The 18,957-nt window shown below is 31.7% G+C and overlaps 1 protein-coding gene across 2 annotated transcripts in view; it reads left to right on the top strand.

The window, feature by feature from the left end:
* LOC136975877 (lysosomal dipeptide transporter MFSD1-like) overlaps positions 1 to 18,957 on the top strand; it is an 86,021-nt gene that overhangs the window by 39,079 nt on the left and 27,985 nt on the right. Inside the window, exon 3 of one of the 2 annotated variants that reach the window (XM_067271027.1) lies at positions 6,980 to 7,098. The exons of the other annotated variant lie outside the window; for it this stretch is intronic. Coding sequence (XP_067127128.1) covers positions 6,980 to 7,098 — 119 coding nt within the window. The remainder of the gene's footprint in view (positions 1 to 6,979; positions 7,099 to 18,957) is intronic. 2 annotated transcript variants of the gene reach the window in all.

The raw sequence follows: 18,957 nt of genomic DNA, 5'->3' as shown, positions 1-18,957 counted from the left end.
AATAATCATATTAATTTCTGAATTATTTGGACAAAATTATATGTTTTGGCACATGAAAAGTTTCTCCATTAATTCATAGTTATCATTTGACATTAATGTTAATTAATGTCAATGTTGTTATAAAAGCAGTGTATAACAATGAATTGTTTTACCACATTTCTAGGAAGTATTATTTATTAATGATTACTTGCCATATTTTGCGTACTAAAATTTTTAATTAGTTATATTTTTTTCAATTAACAATTTTCTGTTTAAAATTGCTGAATAATTAAGATTTAAAAACAGATTTTTTATTATATAAAAATAATTTATTCTAAGTAATTTGGTATTAGAGGCAGGTGTTAGTTGTCATCTCTTGCTAAATTTAATAATTATAATTAAATTAATATTTTAATAAATAATTTAGAAGGTTCTGGAAGAAAAGAACCAGCCCAAAACAGGATTCGAACTCACAACTCCTGTATACCATGCAGTCGCATTGTCAGTTATACTACCCAGATCATTGTTCAATCTTCAGAACTCATTAATTTAGATATAACCATACTTGGTTACTCATGGTGCTGGCTGGAGATGAGTCAGTAACCTTGACCTATAACTCCCACTGTAGCACTCAGCCAGCTATCACTTCTATCTCGGCATGGTACTTCTATATACATATACTAGCATCCCCTGTTGCGGCCTTGCCCGCTCTTATATACATATAGAACAGGCTTGGCCAATCTGCGGCTCATCACGTTAAATTGTGTGGCCCGCTAAGCAATATTATATATCTATTAAAACTTTTGTTTCCCATTATGTGTATACCAAAACAATTAAAAATGAAAATTTGCATGTGTCATTGTTATAATGCACAAGTGCGAGTACGAACTCTTGGTATAACAATAAAATCTTATTCATTTTGTATTTGTTTTACTTTTTTAAAAGAATGTATGCCTAAATTGTGGCCCATCGTAATATTACGTGTGATCAAAGTGGCCCGCGAGACAATATGGGCTGGCCAGGCCTGATATGGAACTTCGAAAATTTGAAGTAATTGTTTATTAATTATTTTTGGGTGATCAATGTGTAGTATTGCAATAGAGTATTGCAACATATAAAATCATAATACTTCTGAATAAGTTATATTTTGAGTTTTGTCACCCATTGGTATCAAAATTATTTGATTTTTATGATTTCCAGTTCTGGAAAGCCCTACATACAATTGATCATGGGAGAAACTCTCTGTATGAAGATCCACTCCAATGTGTTGGAATGTTTGGCTTTGCGATTTGTTAATTGTAATAGCAAAAGAAACTTTAATTGGAAATTGTAAATGCTTAAATTGAAATGGTAGATCAGTAGGAATCATTGAGATTCTAGAAATAAATGCTATTTCCCCAGTCACTGGTCCAGTGAGAATTATAGCTTCAATGATATTATCACTCATAGCTGTAATTTGTAACCTGGTACCATTACAAAAATTGGGAAATTGAACATTATGTAACAATGTAATTGGAGTACCAATTTTTAATTTTAATTTGTGGTGGGAATCCAGATAGGCTGAGACCATTAAGAAACTCTATGTTGTATAATAATAATCGCCAAACAATCGTTTAAATAATCAGGCTAACTATATGGCTGTGGATAATGTCCAGGAGTTTCATCATACCATTTTTTGGCAAAACAATGATCACATATTTTTGATCATTTTACCTATTCGAACCTCTTTCATATCCAAATAGTCATTTTCAGGATGACAATCAAAAGCTGATTTGAAACCTAAAAAATTCCTAGCAATACGCTTTCGATTTTGATGCTGTAGATTCGCGTTGTCTACAATTATGATAAAAATATTCACTTGAGATAAATCCAATAACTATTTCGAATATTTTGTACAATTACCTGCAGAAATTAATGCGTAATGATTTGAAAACCCGCCATAAGTACACATACTTCCATCTAGCATGATGACGTCACTTTTTTAATTCCTCAAGATTTTGCTAATTATAATTTAATATCAGTTCTTCAAATATAATAGTAAACTTCAATATAATAGACTTTTCTTATAGACAGAAAGTACTACTTCATGTGTTGCCATCTAGTGAAGAGAGAGACAAATAGACAGACAAAAATCCATAGAAGTTTTATTTAATTAATAATAAATCTGAAAGTTTGATTAGTGGTAAAGATTCTGGGGATCATAAAGATACTACAGTTAAAATTTGATAATGATTGGTTCAGTAGTTTTCACAGTTAGTGGTCACAAACAGAAAATACATTGTCTCTTTATATAATAAGTATAGATAAACATCCAAACCTGATTGTTACCTGTATGTATTATATCCAAATGATTGCCAGATTATATCAACATTCATTTGGCTTTAATATAGAGCTATTGGATTTGAGTGTTTATAATTTATCCTGTTATTAATCTACATAATTGTAAAACTAAATGACTTTCACAAGAGGAAAAACTTCTGAAAGTCATTTAGTTTTAATTGTTATTCATTAATAAATCATGTACTGTACAGGGTGTTTATAATTATAGTTCCACTTTGAAATGGCCATTAAATGAAAACTACTGGACAGAATGTTATCAAACTAGTAATAGTGTACAGGATGTCATGGGATTTTATTTCCCGCGAAAAAAAAAAAATAGTTTAAAAACTCACCACCAGCGGGGAATGGCTCTGTATGCAATATTGTTAAACGAAATAAGACATGAAGACATTGGTTGAAAATGAAAATGAACAATTTGGCAATTGTAAAATGCAATATACCAGCATGTCCATAACATTCCTCTGGATATGTTGAGCTACTGTTGGGAACACAGTAATGCAATTTAACTTGCTTCAGAAAATGGTGGATGCCATTGAACATGCTTTGTAACACATTTTAGAAATGATTAAAAACTTTTTCAACCAATGTCTTCATGTCTTATTTCATTCAACAATATTGCATACAGTGCCATTTCCCGCTGGTAGTGAGTTTTTAAACTTTTTTTTTTCACAGGAAGTAAAATCCCATGACATCCTGTACACTATTACCTAGTTTGATAACATTCTGTCCAGTAGTTAATTGTTTCTGTAAATTTTGTAATTCTGTAATGTATCTTCTTCATACATAAAACAATTATTTGAAAGTTATAAAATATTGAATAATTATCAAATTTAACTTGCTCTGTCCCAAAAAACAGGTTAGCTAAATTAACTGCAGAGTTTCAAAGAAAGAAACAGATAAACTACAAGAGTCAGGTGTGATGTACAGAATAGTATGTATGTGTAGTGAACCGAAATATTACGTAGGGGAGACTAAGCATTAGTTGAGAAAACGATTGTCAGAGCACATGGTGGCAATAAGATTAAAAATTAATAACTCATTATGGTTTCATCGTTGTGAGGAAAATAATTATAATATTGATACAAATAACAAAATTTTTGTATAAGGAGAAAAATATCACAAAAAGAAAAATTAAAGAACACTATGCAATCATTATGTAGAAAAATGTCATTAATTTAAATACCAGCATGAATGTAGATGCATGCTGGGATAATGTAGTTAGGGGTATAAATACATCTTCACACAAGATAGTTTGTTACCAAAATCATGTCTGTAATGCAAACAATGCTATGAATTATGATGTTATATCCAGTGGAGAGGCCCTGTTATAGTCAGGGCAAAATGCATTTGAAAGTAACATTAAATAAATAAAGATTGTTCCTTGTAGGAGAAAGTTGTAGTCTATTTAAATATTTAGTTTTAAACAATTCTTCTCAAAAACTCAGTAATGATAGAGAATAATAATTTCTCATTGTTTATTTTATGAAGGTTTTAAAGTTTTTTAAGCTTTGACTTTTTTTAAATATAACCTTTTTAACTTGAAAAACAATCGATCCTATTAAATTTTACAAATATTCCTTATACTTGTCTTTGTCTTATTGAGTTTTAAGACAATGGATTAATCCAATCATGTGTGACTAGCATTTTACACCTATCACTCATTTTTACCATCCTTCTATTTAGCTGTTGTTATTTTCTGCTTACACACACACACACATATATATATATATATAACAAATTTGTTCATCCTTCTCAACAAGTGTATGCTATACATAGGGTTGCCACCTTTTCAAAATTGCTGACCTGGACATTTTAAAATTAGGCTGTTATACTTAGAAATAAAAAAAATTAAGTTTTTTTATTGTGAGTAGAAATAAATATTTTTTTTATTAGAAGGTAAACATGTACATATTATATTATATAATATATTTCAAAGTAATACAATAATCACATGTGGCATATCCAAAAATAATTAATAACAGTCTGATGTTGATATTAATTGCAAAAATAATACATAAAAGTAAGAATAATAAGTAATAACACATACCAACATTAATAATAATAAGTTACAAATGACACATTGTATCTGATACAATATACAGTAGGTGATCAGTTAACGAACATAATCTGTTCCAAGACTTTGCTATCCAAATTGTTTGTTATCCGATTATCGATTTACCTTAGGTTTTTATGGGAATTTGATTAATTCGTTCTGGAGACCCCCAAAAATAAAAAATAAATACTTTCTTACTATGTTTATTTATATCTAACAATAAAAATACTTATATACACAGTCTTGCATTTTTATTAGTCATGTTTTTTCCGTTTATGGGGTTAAAGAATCTGTCTAATGTCTATTGCTTTTCTCTCTTCTTCAGGATTTTTCAGAAGTAATTAATAGCATTGTAACTGTAGAGATCCCAAGCCTATTAACCTCAACCTGGTTTGGATGCCATTCTATACTGCTGTTCTGACATCCTCCCACTTCTTCAAAACATCTTTAATTAATAGCAGATGTTGGCATTAATCCTCTTTTTCAGAAGAAAACATATCTTGCTGAGTTTCTTGGTGTTCTTCTTTCAAGAGTTCTTGGCGTATTTCTGTCGTCAGATCAGTTTCAGGTTCCATTATGAACTCTTCAATGTTCTTTATTTCTCAGATATGATTTTTGTTACTCCTTAAGCTGCTTGAGTCTTCTTGATTATACTGTATCTTTCTTAGATAAGATTGAACTGCGGACTACTGTAGACCTGTACAAGCTATTACTGCCCAGCAACATCAGACATCTTTTGCCCACTCTTTACCTTTGCTATTATACTCTCACCTTTCAAAAACAAAAACCTACGCAAAACTTAATGAGTGCCCGCCCGACGGTCTCACGAATACTATAAAAGAATTGTTTCTGTCAGAAAAATAAAAGGCTGGAATTACAAGGGAGAGTTTCAAAGTTTGGAGGAATACTATCCAATCAGTATATACCAGGTTGAGCATCAATGTTGACGTCTCTTGTGCTCTGAAAAGTTTCAAATTGTTGCCTGAAGACAAGGGAAGACCAATCATTATTTGTTGATGTTTCATTCAGGAATTCAGATTCTGAGGAATATGGTATTCATTATTTTATGTTGCTGCTTCTTGTGTTTGTTCTGTGAGGTGTTTGTTGTCCAAACATAAAAATCTTTCGTGAAAGTGTTCATTATCTGATCACCCACTGTATAATATAAATATGAGGCATGCGCAATGTTATTTTGCAGCCAAGAACTGAACAATGCGCATACCATTTTTAAACCAGTTAGGGACTTGTGTTGGAACAAACGTAATATATGCCAGAGATATCGTACTTACAAGTTAGAATTTTAAAAGTATATTTTTTGTTACTCTTAGCCTAGGGATAAGTTTGGGTAGGGTGTAAAGTTAGTCTTTAACCATTAAAATAAAATTGTTGCAAATAATTTTTATTAATTTATTTTCTTTCATCATAATTTCACAATTTCTACAAAAACCAGACAAATCAATAATTAATCTGGACCACGAATTTAAAAACTGGCTTGTCTGGGTGAAAACTGGCCTGGTGGCAACACTAGCTACACAGTTGAGTAGTGAGTGTGCTTGCTATTTCTAGACCAGTAGTTTTCTGTTTTCATAAGTTTAAAATTTTGGGCAGTTTGAGAGACTGTCCTAAATTTGTGAGTGTAACACATTTTTTCATATCTGAAATTGCTTTTCTTCCTGAAACCTGTAAATCAGTTTAATATGAGGAATTCAGATTCTGAGGAATATCTTTTTGAGTAGTGTGAACCATCTTTTATGGGTAAAAATGATGTAGAAAGTAATTGTAAGATGATAAAAGCCAATCGTCATCATATAATACTGATAAGTGAAATAAGTGAATATGAATTTATTAGCGAATCAATACTGGTTGATTTACAAAATACTAAGATAGATGTGCAAAGAAGCTACTATGTCTTGAATGCACAACAAAGATTTGTATGGAATGCACAAAATCATTATATTACTATTGTACTTATGAAATATCAAAAATTATTGCTTTATAAATGTTTTGTATAGAATATCTTTTAATTTTTGAAATAGATGTTAACTTCTGTTGCATGCATAAGGTATCATTAATAAATAAATATTTCTATAATATATTTAATTTTTCAAACTTGCCTTATAACATAAAAGATAGCTTAAAACATCAACTGAAATTTGTCAAAAAAAATTATTTATATGCCATATTTCTTATTAAATGATAATGGTTTGTGAGACTACTCAACTGTGTCTATGTAATAGATGTAGCACAATTGCAGTTAAGGATTAAGCAGTCATATTTTTTTATGCAGTTTTGATGTATTGTTCCTAAAATATTGGAATATACTTTGGAAATGTAATCTGTGAAAGATATTTATTCTTCACATACATCACATGGAATAACCTCTGTTTTATCCAATAATTGGATAAAAATGAGTTATTAATTAAAATTGTTTTATTGGATTTTGATCAATAGTAGATTATGCTAACGAATAATGTGAATATAGTTTATTTTGAACTTTAAGTGATCATTTTAATGTCCTTTGTGTAGTCCTTAAGATTATAAAACTTTTTATTAGCTTATTTTTAAATTTTTTATCTAAAGTAATTTATTACATTATTAAAATTTTAGGATTATCATTGTAATATGTCTGAAATAAACACTACCTATGAAAATTATACATGCTGTAATGACTGTCTAGATATGGCACCTGATGATTATAATCTTTTGTATGCTGTGTATGCTTGGACGTAAGTAAGAGAAATAGTTTCTTTAAATATTAATATGTTTCAAAGTTTATTTTTGGATTTTTAAAAATAATATAATTTTTATTATTTTAATTGTTCCCATTGACCTTTTATCGGAATCTATTTATATTGTTTTTTATTTTGTATTTTTGTATATTGTATTATATTGTTTTTCTTGGGGTAGTAATCATAAGTCTTAGACGATTTTAGCTATTGTATTCAAATAAATAAATAAATATTCCAGGTTATAGATAGTCCAAATATCTAAATGATAATTAACACCAGAGTTATTAGATTAGATTATAAATTTTATTAATTAATTCAGTTTGATGAATTTTAAAAATTTTACATGGCAAGTTAGACAATTACTATATAAACTGCATTATTACAATCACAACAAACTACTTCCAACAACCTTTACTCTGCAGTTAAATTATTTCTTTAATCTAACGTTTTCGGTTAGCTTTACTAACCGTCTTCAGGATCGACAAAAAAACCATTATTTCAAAAACTGCTTTCGAAAAAATCTTTACAATTTAGAATGCTTCTAAACTTTCCAGCTGCGCAATCTCAGATCATTCCCAGCTGCATATCGGCCACTCTCCAAGCGGATGGGATTCGATAAGATTCTTTAAAATTAATGCTTTGCTCTTTTTCATTGTACTTGCAAATACACCATGCCTCCGTATATTTAAACTGCCTTATATTTGCCACTTTTTGTATAATTTTCGCATCGTCCTATTTGATAGACACCTCGTCCGGATCCACTATCACATAGTTTGCACTAAAGAAATAATTTAACTGCAGAGTAAAGGTTGTTGGAAGTAGTTTGTTGCAAGTTAGACATTTCAGATAAGTAGTTTTATAGATAAGTATCAGGTCAGTCCATAAGTTCGTGTGTATTTTTATCTACAAAAAAAGCAGCAAAAAATTTTAATTAAATTTTATTTCAATCTATAATGTATTCACCATTATTTTGTACAATTTCTTGCCATCTTGATGGTAGCTTTTTAATCCCGTCTTCGTAAAATGATTTCGGTTTTGAATCAAAATATTCAGAAATAGCCTTTTTTACATTGTTCTCATCTTCAAAAGTATTCCCTTTTAAAAAATTCTGCAAACTGCAAAAAAGATGATAATCACTGTGAGCAATATCTGGCAAATATGGTGGATGAGGTAAAATTTCCCAGTTGTAGCTTTCAAGTTTCAGTATAGTTATTTTTGCAGCATGTGGTCTGGCATTGTTATGCTGCAAGAGAATCTGCTTTCTGTTCACTAACGACAATCAAGTTTTTTTCAATTTTTCATTTAAATACTCTAATTGCTCACAATACATTTGAGCTGTAATTGTTTGATTAGGTTCTAACAGCTCAAAGTGAATTACACCTGACATATCCCACCAAACAGACAAAAGAATTTTTTTTGGATGCAACCCACCTTTTGCAGTCGATTTTTGGCTGCTTGTCGTGATCCATCCATTGTCGTTTCTCGTCACATTATTATAGAGGATCCATTTTTCATCTCCAGTAACCAGTCTACCAAGAAAAGGTTCTAAAGCAATACGGGGTAAAAGAGACGTGCAAATGTTTACACGTTGCTGTCGGTTAGCTATTGACAGTTCATGTGGTATCCATTTTCCTAGCTTTGAAACTTTTCCGATTTGTTGTAGGTGTCTATGAACAGCTCCATGAGATGAATTTAAACGTTCCACAATTTCATCAACTGTTAAAGATGGTTCTGCTTCAACTAGTGCAGAGACAGCATCATCATCAAAGTCAACGGGTCTTCCAGTACGAGCCTTATCCTCCACACTAAAATCATTGTTTCTAAATCTTTCAAACCACTTCTGCACAGTCCTTGCACTAATTACAATTTGATTATGTACAGTATTTATTTTTTTGGCTGCATTTGTAGCATTCTCACCACTTAAAAATAAAAAGTATAAAACATGTCTTTTATATTCATTGGTTACTTCCATTTTAACGAAAATAAACAACTGAAATGTTCACAATTCTGAACAGTATTATATGAATGAGATCCAATTTAACACTTCAGTGTAAAAATTATCACATTAGACTGACATGTTTAAACAGTAAAACAAGATTTTTCTCAAGATCATAAAAATGGGCATGGACTTATGGACTGACCTGATATTATGATCTAAGTAGCCTACAAAGAAAGGTCGATCATCAAAAGTTTGTATTCCAGAATATTGAAAGTGAATAAATGGTGGTTCCTTTTTAAACAGACTTTATCTTCAATATTCTTTTTAAACATAATTGCCATTCATCCAACAGAATTGTACAATTGTAATAAATTTTTGCTATTATGCAACTACCATCCTTTATATTGGATTGAAGATGCTACAATTGAATAATAATTTAATTATAATAGCTTTAAGGCAACATAAAAAGTGATTATATATATATATATATAATTATCACTATATATAATATAATATATATTATCAACAATATACAGTCAAACCTGTTTTTATGCGGGGGATAGGGACCGCATTAAAAAAAACGCATAAAAAAAAATCTCACGAAACTTCAAGAATGGCTGTAAATAATAGTTTTCGCGACACAATTAAAAAATATTTTTTTTTATGCGGTCAACAGGGACCGCATAAAAAAAGTCTCACATAGAAAATAACTCAAAACCGTACGAAATAGAATTTATTGACAACAGATGTCAGCACTTGACTGCATCGTCTGGTCTATCGTCTGTTTTACATATTTTTGTCCAGGTGGTGTTTTGTTGACTTAAAAAGTAAATTATTTCATTTTTCGCATATTCATGCAATAATATTACTATAATAAGTGCATTTATGCTATAATAAGTTTATTTAGCTATAATAAGTCAACGTAAGACATGACGAATCGCACGAGACTAGTCGCCAACTATACCGCACAAATTAAAAATTCGCATTAAAAAAATCGCAAAAAAAATCGCACATAAAAAGAGCGCATAAAAACAGGTTTGACTGTATACAGTAAGAGACCTTGCTTAACACTGATTTGATATAATGCGGTCTGCATTGAAGCTTAAAAAAAAGCTCAAAATTTACGCCGATTCAAATTATCGTGGCTTTTCATCAATTCGTATATAATACGATTATTTATGAACACAAACCAATCAGAAAAAGGTGGCAATTTGTTGTAGCGCTGTACCGGTACTTCCCTTAAATCTATGTTTGTTTTGTGCAATTTTGGAAAAAATATAACATTATGAGTGCCATAGGTAGTATCACTTTGTTTGGCAAGAATTAACCGATAAATGCATGAACAAAGTGTGGAAGAAGTTATGGCTGGAGGTATCCAAGAATTCTCAATGAGAAGAGCCTATCGCTGTATCGTTAGGTTGACCTAATCGATACAGCAAGGCTAGGAGATGTAGACGAGCAGGATATTGAGGAGTTACTGCAGGTTTCTGGTGAGAGCCTTACCAATGACGACCTTCAAAAACTGATAGAACAAGGAATTCATACAGCACTGGAAAACAGTGATTCTGAAAACGAAGAACCCACAGAATTTCTCTATAGATTTCCTTAGTTAAAAGTTTGGTAATGATAACCGAAATCGTTGATCAAATTGTAGCAAATGATCCATATTTAGAAAGTAGTGCAAAACAAAACAAGGCATTTTGGATGCGATCTCCTGTTACTGACATTTGCTTAACGAAAGAAAAAAAAAAGCGTAAAATGAAACTACATGACTTTATCACAAAAAACAAGAATTTTAGAAAAGCCAGAACCTTCATCACAAAAAATGAACTTTACGTTTCTGTGTGCGTATGTTCATGTGTTATTTAACATATATTATTATGCAAATTAATATTAAAATAACTTAAAATTAAAGTAAAATCTGTTTATTTTTGGTTGCATGTTCCCCTTCCCCTATTTACTCTGTGTTAAAATGACCTCGTTTAACACTGTTTTTTGTTTGGCACTTTGTTGTCTGGGAACGTATAAAATTCAACAATATATATACAGTAAGACCCCACTTAACGTGGAGTCTTACTGTATATATATTTTATTTAGGTTTCTGTTACTGGTTTTTTGTAGACTTTAAGAATTAAAAGTTAGTGGCTTTCTTTCTTCAGTAACACATCATACAAGGCACAGTTGATTTATGTATTTTTTATTAAAGGAAATGCATTTCGGTTCTTAATGACCCTTCTTCAGTCCTTAGTATATATTGTTGAATTTTTTTAAAATTCAAACTTTACAGAATGAAATGTTAAGAAATAAAAACCAAAAATATAATTTTGTAATATATGAATATTATATTAACAACATTGTTTTTATTCATTTTATAAGTGTTAGATTTTTATGCATATACCTGGCTCATGCACAAAACTTTTAAAAGAATGGGGTTTAAAAAAATCGTTTTTTCATGAAGAAGTTTATTAATTTTTATAATACAAGTACGGTACATACTAAGAGTAAGACAATATTAAAGAGGAATTGAACAGGTACAAAATAAGTCTGCTATATATAATATACTGTTTAATTTTAATTTAAAAAATTTTTTTTTTCAAATAGGCATGGTTAATTTCCAAAACTCCATGTGCATAGCTTTGACTTATCATGTATAAGCCATGCACATACAAAATTATATTTTCTATCATAAAAAATTTTTTTTTTTTCATTTTCATTAAATCCTTCATTCATAATGAATTTTTCTCTTTTGTTTGTTGCTAACCAAATGAATATATTTTCATTACCTATCAATTGAAAATATTGAACTAGAACCGTGAGTATAATTGAAAAGAGACTATTAACAAATTTCTAAAAAAAAAAAAACATTATTAAATTGATTGAATACAAATAAAGACACTTTGCTTTAATTAGTATATTCCAACAAGTTATACAACCAGCACCAAGATGTATTAATTACAAGAAAAAGAAACTAGGTATTAACAAGAAAATTTACTCAAAAACCTTTACACATTGCAAGTACTTTTGGTTATCATTGCATTATTGTCATTAGGCATATAGAACAGGAATATAATGGTAACTATTCAGATTTAACTGCAGATGATGATTGATTTTTGCTTAGTAGCAATTGACATTAAAGTACAGTAAATAATAAAATTAAAACAAATATATTCTATTTGTTAAAAATATAGAAATACAATAAAAATAAATGGATAAATACAAAATACAAACTGAAAAGATTGTACTAGTAATAAACTAGAAGCACTACAAATTGTAAAGCTTATTTTAAAGATCTAATAAGTACTGTCCAATGCTCAGGAAGACTGTCAGAGAATTATAAGGATTGTTAAGTAAAATGTAAAATTTTTCAGAAACAAATGTTAGTCTGGAATCAGTATATGACATTAATATTTACACATCATTCCAAATAAGCTCAAAAGTACTTAAGAACTTCCTACATACTGTACTTAATTCTGTTTTCTCCTTAGCTTGTGCAACATTTTTTTGATGCTCAGCTATGTGTGTAACTAACTTTCTGGGTATGGCTTCTATATGACTTAATGTAATTTTGTTAAGCTAACCTGTGGCAGCATATAACCTGTGATGGCATATACCCTGCAGAAAATTGCAAGAACAGAAATAAATCTTTTGTATAACCCACAACATTGTATGCCTGATGCTTCCAGAGCAGCTGTTGAAAGCAAGATAATTATCAGTATGTAGTTTAGAAGTTATCTCAAGCATTAAAATATTGCTTTATCTGTTTCATTTCTGTTAACAAATCATTGTAGATTTATATAAACAACCAAGTTCAAATTTTATACCCCACATTTTATACTAATCATATTAGTTTCTGGATTATTTGGACAGAATTGTACATTTTCAGTGCTAGAACTTTTTGGCACAAGAAAATCTTTATTCATCATTATCTTTTGACGTAAATGTTTAATGTCAATGTTATTGTAAAAGTAATGTGTAATGAGTTTCTTGTTTTAATATTTTAATTCTGTAACTCATCAATTATTTTTAGAATTTTGTTGCAAATTGATGATTTTAATATTTGTTTGAACCATTAATGTTCTTTTGTTTTAATTTGTGATTGGAATTTAAAAGTTGCATAAAATCTGCCCCATTGTATAACCTGCAGCCTTTTCAAATTGTCTTTTAAACACAAATAATCCATAGATTATCTGCACAAAATTATGGTATATACATTACTAGAGTTAATAAACATTAGAACTTTATAAACTTCAGACCTTTTCATTGAAATAAGCATGTCTTTATCATTTGATAGTATTCTCCTTAGATTGGATTGAGGATGTGGAACTCTCCTCATAAATATATATTGGTAATTAGCAAAACATATGTCTTAAGTATCGAATAGAGAAACTTGTGAGAGCCTGGATGAAAAAATTTTATTGAAAAAAATTTTTTTCGAAAGAAAAAAATCATAAAGGATATAATTACAACTTTTCCTATGGACTTGCTTCCTTGTTTAAGATGATACATTGAATGTGTCACTGGGAACTAACAGAAAAATTGCCATTAGACCATAGAACTAAATAATACAAAAAAAGGGCAAGAGCAGTGAGGGAAGCAGGCCCAGATTTAAGGCGATTGGAGCGATTGGGCCCAATCGGGCCCCGCACTTGATGGGGCCCCGCATCACCACCAAAATTAACAAAAAGTTATTTTTCGAAATTTAAAGCAAATTGCTTTTGACGATAAAGGATAAATTATAAATTATTCAAATAATTAAAAATATATTTATTTTAAGTTCGCATTGATGGATGAGATTTATTATTGTTTATTATAATATACAGTATATACATTATAATATAGAAAATGTAATTGTTTTTGAATTTTGTGCATTTTTATTTTTTAATGTATGTAGAAGTTTACCTATCTTATGATCCATGACATTTGATTTATATATATATTATATATATAAATGCAAATTCTATATATAAAATGCATTTTATATATAGAATTTGCATATATATAGAATTTGCATTTTTTTAAATATTTAATATATAGAGGCCCCGCAAAAAAAATCCAATTGGGCCCCACACTTATTGGATCCGGGCCTGGAGGGAAGGACCCCCAGAGTAAAAGAATGGGTCCGATGATGTGACAGAGAGTTCATCATCATTAGTTCGCCACCTTTGAACTGATGTTTGCACCCGATCCCTTTTGAATACTGCTCAAGCCATCACCCATCCTCTGCCCTTCTCAAGACATCAAAAGACTTCCATCCTTTTTGATTCATCAAAGCTTATTTTGAACCACCTTGCGGATCAGGAGTACGTCGATTCTGCGATTCTGAAAAGGGACCAATTTCTACTAAGGTATTTTACCAACATGCAAATGATTGTAAATTTTCTCTCTCGTAGTCAGGGACCCGCGATCTTAACGATAAGGGTTACCTTTTCCTCTACATGTTTTATAAAGTTAGTTCCCACAAAACATCTTAACCAATTTCTGTATATTATTGATATGTAAATAAATGGATATTGTGAATTGTTAAATTCGTAATAGTATGCACTTCTTCCAGTTGTCTTAGACTATCTCCATCCCAGGCCCAAGCACCTACACATGCAACCACTCATGAAAAATAGAAATAACTGTTTCTGTGTTTGTCCGAAAGACACAGCGGTATCAGTCCTGGCAAATTTGTCATCGTAGTCATCAGTAACATGATGTCGACCCTTCGGTCAAGTGGTGCCGAAGCATGGAGGGGGCCTTTGCACATTGTCACAAACTGTTATATTTCAGTTTTGGTTTTATAAACTAGAGATGGAATAAGGAAATTACAAACTTTATACTTTAAGTTAAACTTGCCAATAGAATAATTTGCTTTTGGGACTGTTGACTTAATATATACCAGCTCTAATCTTTTTCTTTAGATGTATAAGGCAGAAGATAAGATCTGAAGACAAAAGCAAAAATTGCTACATTTTTGTAATTGGATGGTAAATACCTTAAACTTGTAATAAATACCTACAACTAAACTAGCTGATATTCTCTCAATGGAAAGATTTAAAAGGGAGATAAAAGAACTAACAGCAAAAGTTAGAGTTTGTATAATGATTTCCATACTGTTAATAGAGTTGGCATCCCTGTAGTTGATATAAAATTGCTTTTTATTTTCTTTATAAATTTCTAACATCTTTAAGTACTTGAGTGAGTTAGGATTCTTGGAGGGCCTAACAATCCTAGCCTTATCCCATTTAATACACTCATTGCCATAAAAATTAGTGCATCAAGAAGGATTTGTCAGAATTGAACACGTGTGAGTGTAACAGTGATATAAGTAAGTGATTACAAAATGAATGCAAAAAAATCGTTTATTGCAGAAAAAACTACAAATGAAAGGAGGTTTTAGTACCCTATTGGGCCACCTCTAGCATGAATACACAATATGATACAGGTGGGCATGGAGGCATACAAGTGCTGTATGGTGTCCTATGGCATCTCTGTCCACAGTTGCTGCAAGTGGTCCTCTACTTGAACCAAACTTCTAGGCTGTCCAACTTGGCATTCCAGATGGTCCCAGACATTTTCAATTGGTGAGAAATCAGAGAACTGGGCAGGCCAGGAAGTGTGGCAATGTGGCAGAGGCAGTCTTGTGTAGTGCTACGCGATATTTGTATTTTATTTCTATATTGTTTTGTAATTTTTATTTGTATTTGTATTCCATTAACCGTATTGGTTTTTTTTTTTATTGTTTCGTTTTTTTCGTTTGTCACATTTCACCATGTATCGCGTCATACAGCTACGCTCTGCCAATTGGTTTACCCTGTATCACGTGACCTAGAAATTCCCCGGATGGAGGGAAGTATAAAAGGGAACATACGACCTAAGAATGGACCTTTTTTCGACTGGCACTTCGGATGATTGGACAGTCTTCAAGGGAAAACAAATTACCAAAGATCAACAAGCACGTGGTGGACATATACGATATTTTGAAGACAAAGGAAGGATTGCTAACTATCAATAGAAGGGTCTCCTGTTCTGCGCCAGGAAGACGGAAGTACACGTTGTATAATTATTGTAAGTTTACATGCTCATTTTGAGCGTTATTTTTGTCCGATTTGTCGGAAGGACCGAAATTTTGTAATTAATTAAGCGTATGTCTAACCTTTGTAATATATAGCTATAAGTTAATTGATACTCGGTGTATATGTAAATAAACGTGTTGTTAATTTCCTGTTATTTACCTTGTGAAGTCTTCATTTTCTACCCATCTCATAGAAATAATATTAGTATTATTTTCTTCATATTATTAGTATTACTTTCTCGGTATATTAGTTTCTTCACACTTGTGACACCCTTGCTGTGTGTGGTCGAGCATTGTCCTGTTGGAAAATGGCTCGTGGGAGCTCTGCCAAGAAAGACAACACATGTGACTACAGGATGCCACTAACATACCACTTGGTTGTCATGGTCCCTTGGATCACTACTAGAGGTGACTAGCTGTTGTACATGATGGCATCTCAGACCATCACAGTACCTGTGGAGGTGGTGTACCACTCCAAAACATAGGCAGAATTGAGGTGTTTACCACAGGACCTCCTGACACAAATGCAGTCATCATCAGTGCCCAAACTGAATCTGGATTCATTGCTGAAGAGACAACCTGGTTCCATTTTGTTATGATCCAATCCTGTTAAGAGCAATACCACTCCAAACAAAGACAATGGTGGGTGGTGTGAATGGCAGCTCATGTAATGGCTGCTGTAATACAAATGTTCCTCACCCAGGTGCCTCAAAATGGTACAGACAGACATAGGAGCCTGTAATGACGGCACCACCTTTATCAGGATGGCAGACAATGATACAGCCGGCTGTGTGAGTGCTTATTAGAGGACCAGGTGGTCTTCTTGGCTAGTAGTCTGATGAGGGCATCCTGAGCTGGGGACCATGTCTGCAAGCTCTCTCTCATCCACTGGTTCCTATACAACTTCACAGTGTTGTCAAAACAGCCTAGATGGTGGGCTATTGGCTAGATGACCATCCAGCTTCTTCCTTTCTCAGTTTGGTTAGAAACCAATCCTCATACCGGTACTCCAATATCCAATATCACTTCCTAAGCCTTTTAAATTTCCGGTACTCCATACGAATGGCAACGTATTATCATATGCGTGGCGGTATGTATCCGAAATGCACCCGCAATGGTAGCATCTCAGAATAGTGTAGTATTCCTGTATGGATGGACAGAGACATTTTTATGATGGTATCAGGGAGATTAATTGCATGTTAGATCATTCGCAATTATTGCGCGCGGGAGAGGTTCGATCGTTTGAATTTTGAATTAATTCTATTTGCATTCTATTTCAAAACCGTCGATAAAAACCCGACGAAGATTGCGGAGGCGATCGAAAACGTTAGTTAATTAGTTGTTAATTTTCGTATGGGGTACCGGAAATTTAAAAGGCTTAGGAAGTGATATTGGTCAGTTTGGTTAGTTGTTCATATGGTCTTTGATTGCAATGTAAAGGCATATCTAGTGATACAGCATTTCTCTGCAACAGGTAAACTACAGTTAGAATGCCTTTGTGCACTTTTTTTAAAGGACAAGGGGAACACACTTTAATGTCCTTTGCTGGCATTACACAATGAGTCATCATGCTATACTCTAATTATTTCCATATCTGCTTGTGACTTATCTGCATGCCAAGTTTCACAGTGATATGACAACTCCTTAGTGTGCTAATTTTTATGGCAGTGGCTGTACATATGCCTTCTGGGTGGCATAAGCCATTAGTGCTGTACTGTACTTATGTTTCTCTGCTGTGTACTTGTGTTCTTTAATTCTGTGATAGACTTTGTCCAGTAGCTCCTACATACATTAGTTGTCTGTTAAAATGGTGGTTCTCTAACAGTATGGTGTAAATGCTTGAGAAGTTGGTGTGGCAATCTTGCACCTTGTTTTTCAGGGTACTAAAGATGGTTGGATTATGCTTATAGAGAAAGTTTGTTATTTCTCTTAACCAGCTCCCTGTGAATTTTTCTTAATGTGGGAAGGTAATGTGACTTAAGTCTATTACAATCAAGTTATGAACACTGGGCTCTTGGTGTTTCAAAGCTGGCAATTAATCTTCATATCAAGTCAGTTAGAAACCCATGTTATTTGCAACATTCTCAATGTTATCCAGCTCAATACATTTGAACATATAAAAGGAAAAGTAAAACAGTGTGAAATTAAGTCATGTACCTTTAAAAAATTGATTAAGTTTTTATTTGTTTCTTGTTTTTTTAAATAGACATGGTACAGTATGTGACATCATGTCTGTTGTATGTCACAGTCAGTACTGTGACATTAGGTTCTAGATAGAGTCTAAAGCCATTATTAATCATGCTAAAAATATTTTAAAACAGAAGAAAAGAAATTGTAATAAATGAACATGATACGAAAGTAAACAATATGAGTCCCAAGTGTGACTCAGACATGTTAAGCAATAAATCAGTGTCAGGCTAGAGAGTTCAAACTTTCACTCTAACACTCATGAACAAATGATCAAAGTTAAACTGAGTCGTCAAAGGCAGTTTGACAAAAGGAAAATGTTGTGTTTAACCATTAACATTCCAAAATGTCAGAATAGAGGACATAATGATCAAAAATATGAGTGCAAGTTTCGAAGTTCTATCAACATCTCCTGGTCAGAGTTGAGGCAAATCTCACATGACATACTGGTACAGTTTGTGACATAAGTAGTTTCCTTCTGCTGAAATTCCAGTCATGTGAAAGAATGAAGAGTAGTTCACATTGACAGCAAGTGATGAAAATGAATAAGAAACTAGAAAGTGATTTTATTTACTCAATAAAATTGGTTCATACTACAAGGAAAGTAAAAATTTTCAACATATTGGACTGATGGATGATTTGTTAAATGGGAGAATTCACTAGGTCAGAAAAA

Source organism: Centruroides vittatus, unplaced genomic scaffold (assembly GCF_030686945.1).
Source record: "Centruroides vittatus isolate TY-2023 unplaced genomic scaffold, ASM3068694v2 contig_391, whole genome shotgun sequence".
Lineage (NCBI taxonomy): Eukaryota > Metazoa > Arthropoda > Arachnida > Scorpiones > Buthidae > Centruroides > Centruroides vittatus.
The sequence above is the reverse complement of the archived record's forward strand: the minus strand, read 5'-3'. Positions and strand labels throughout refer to the sequence as shown.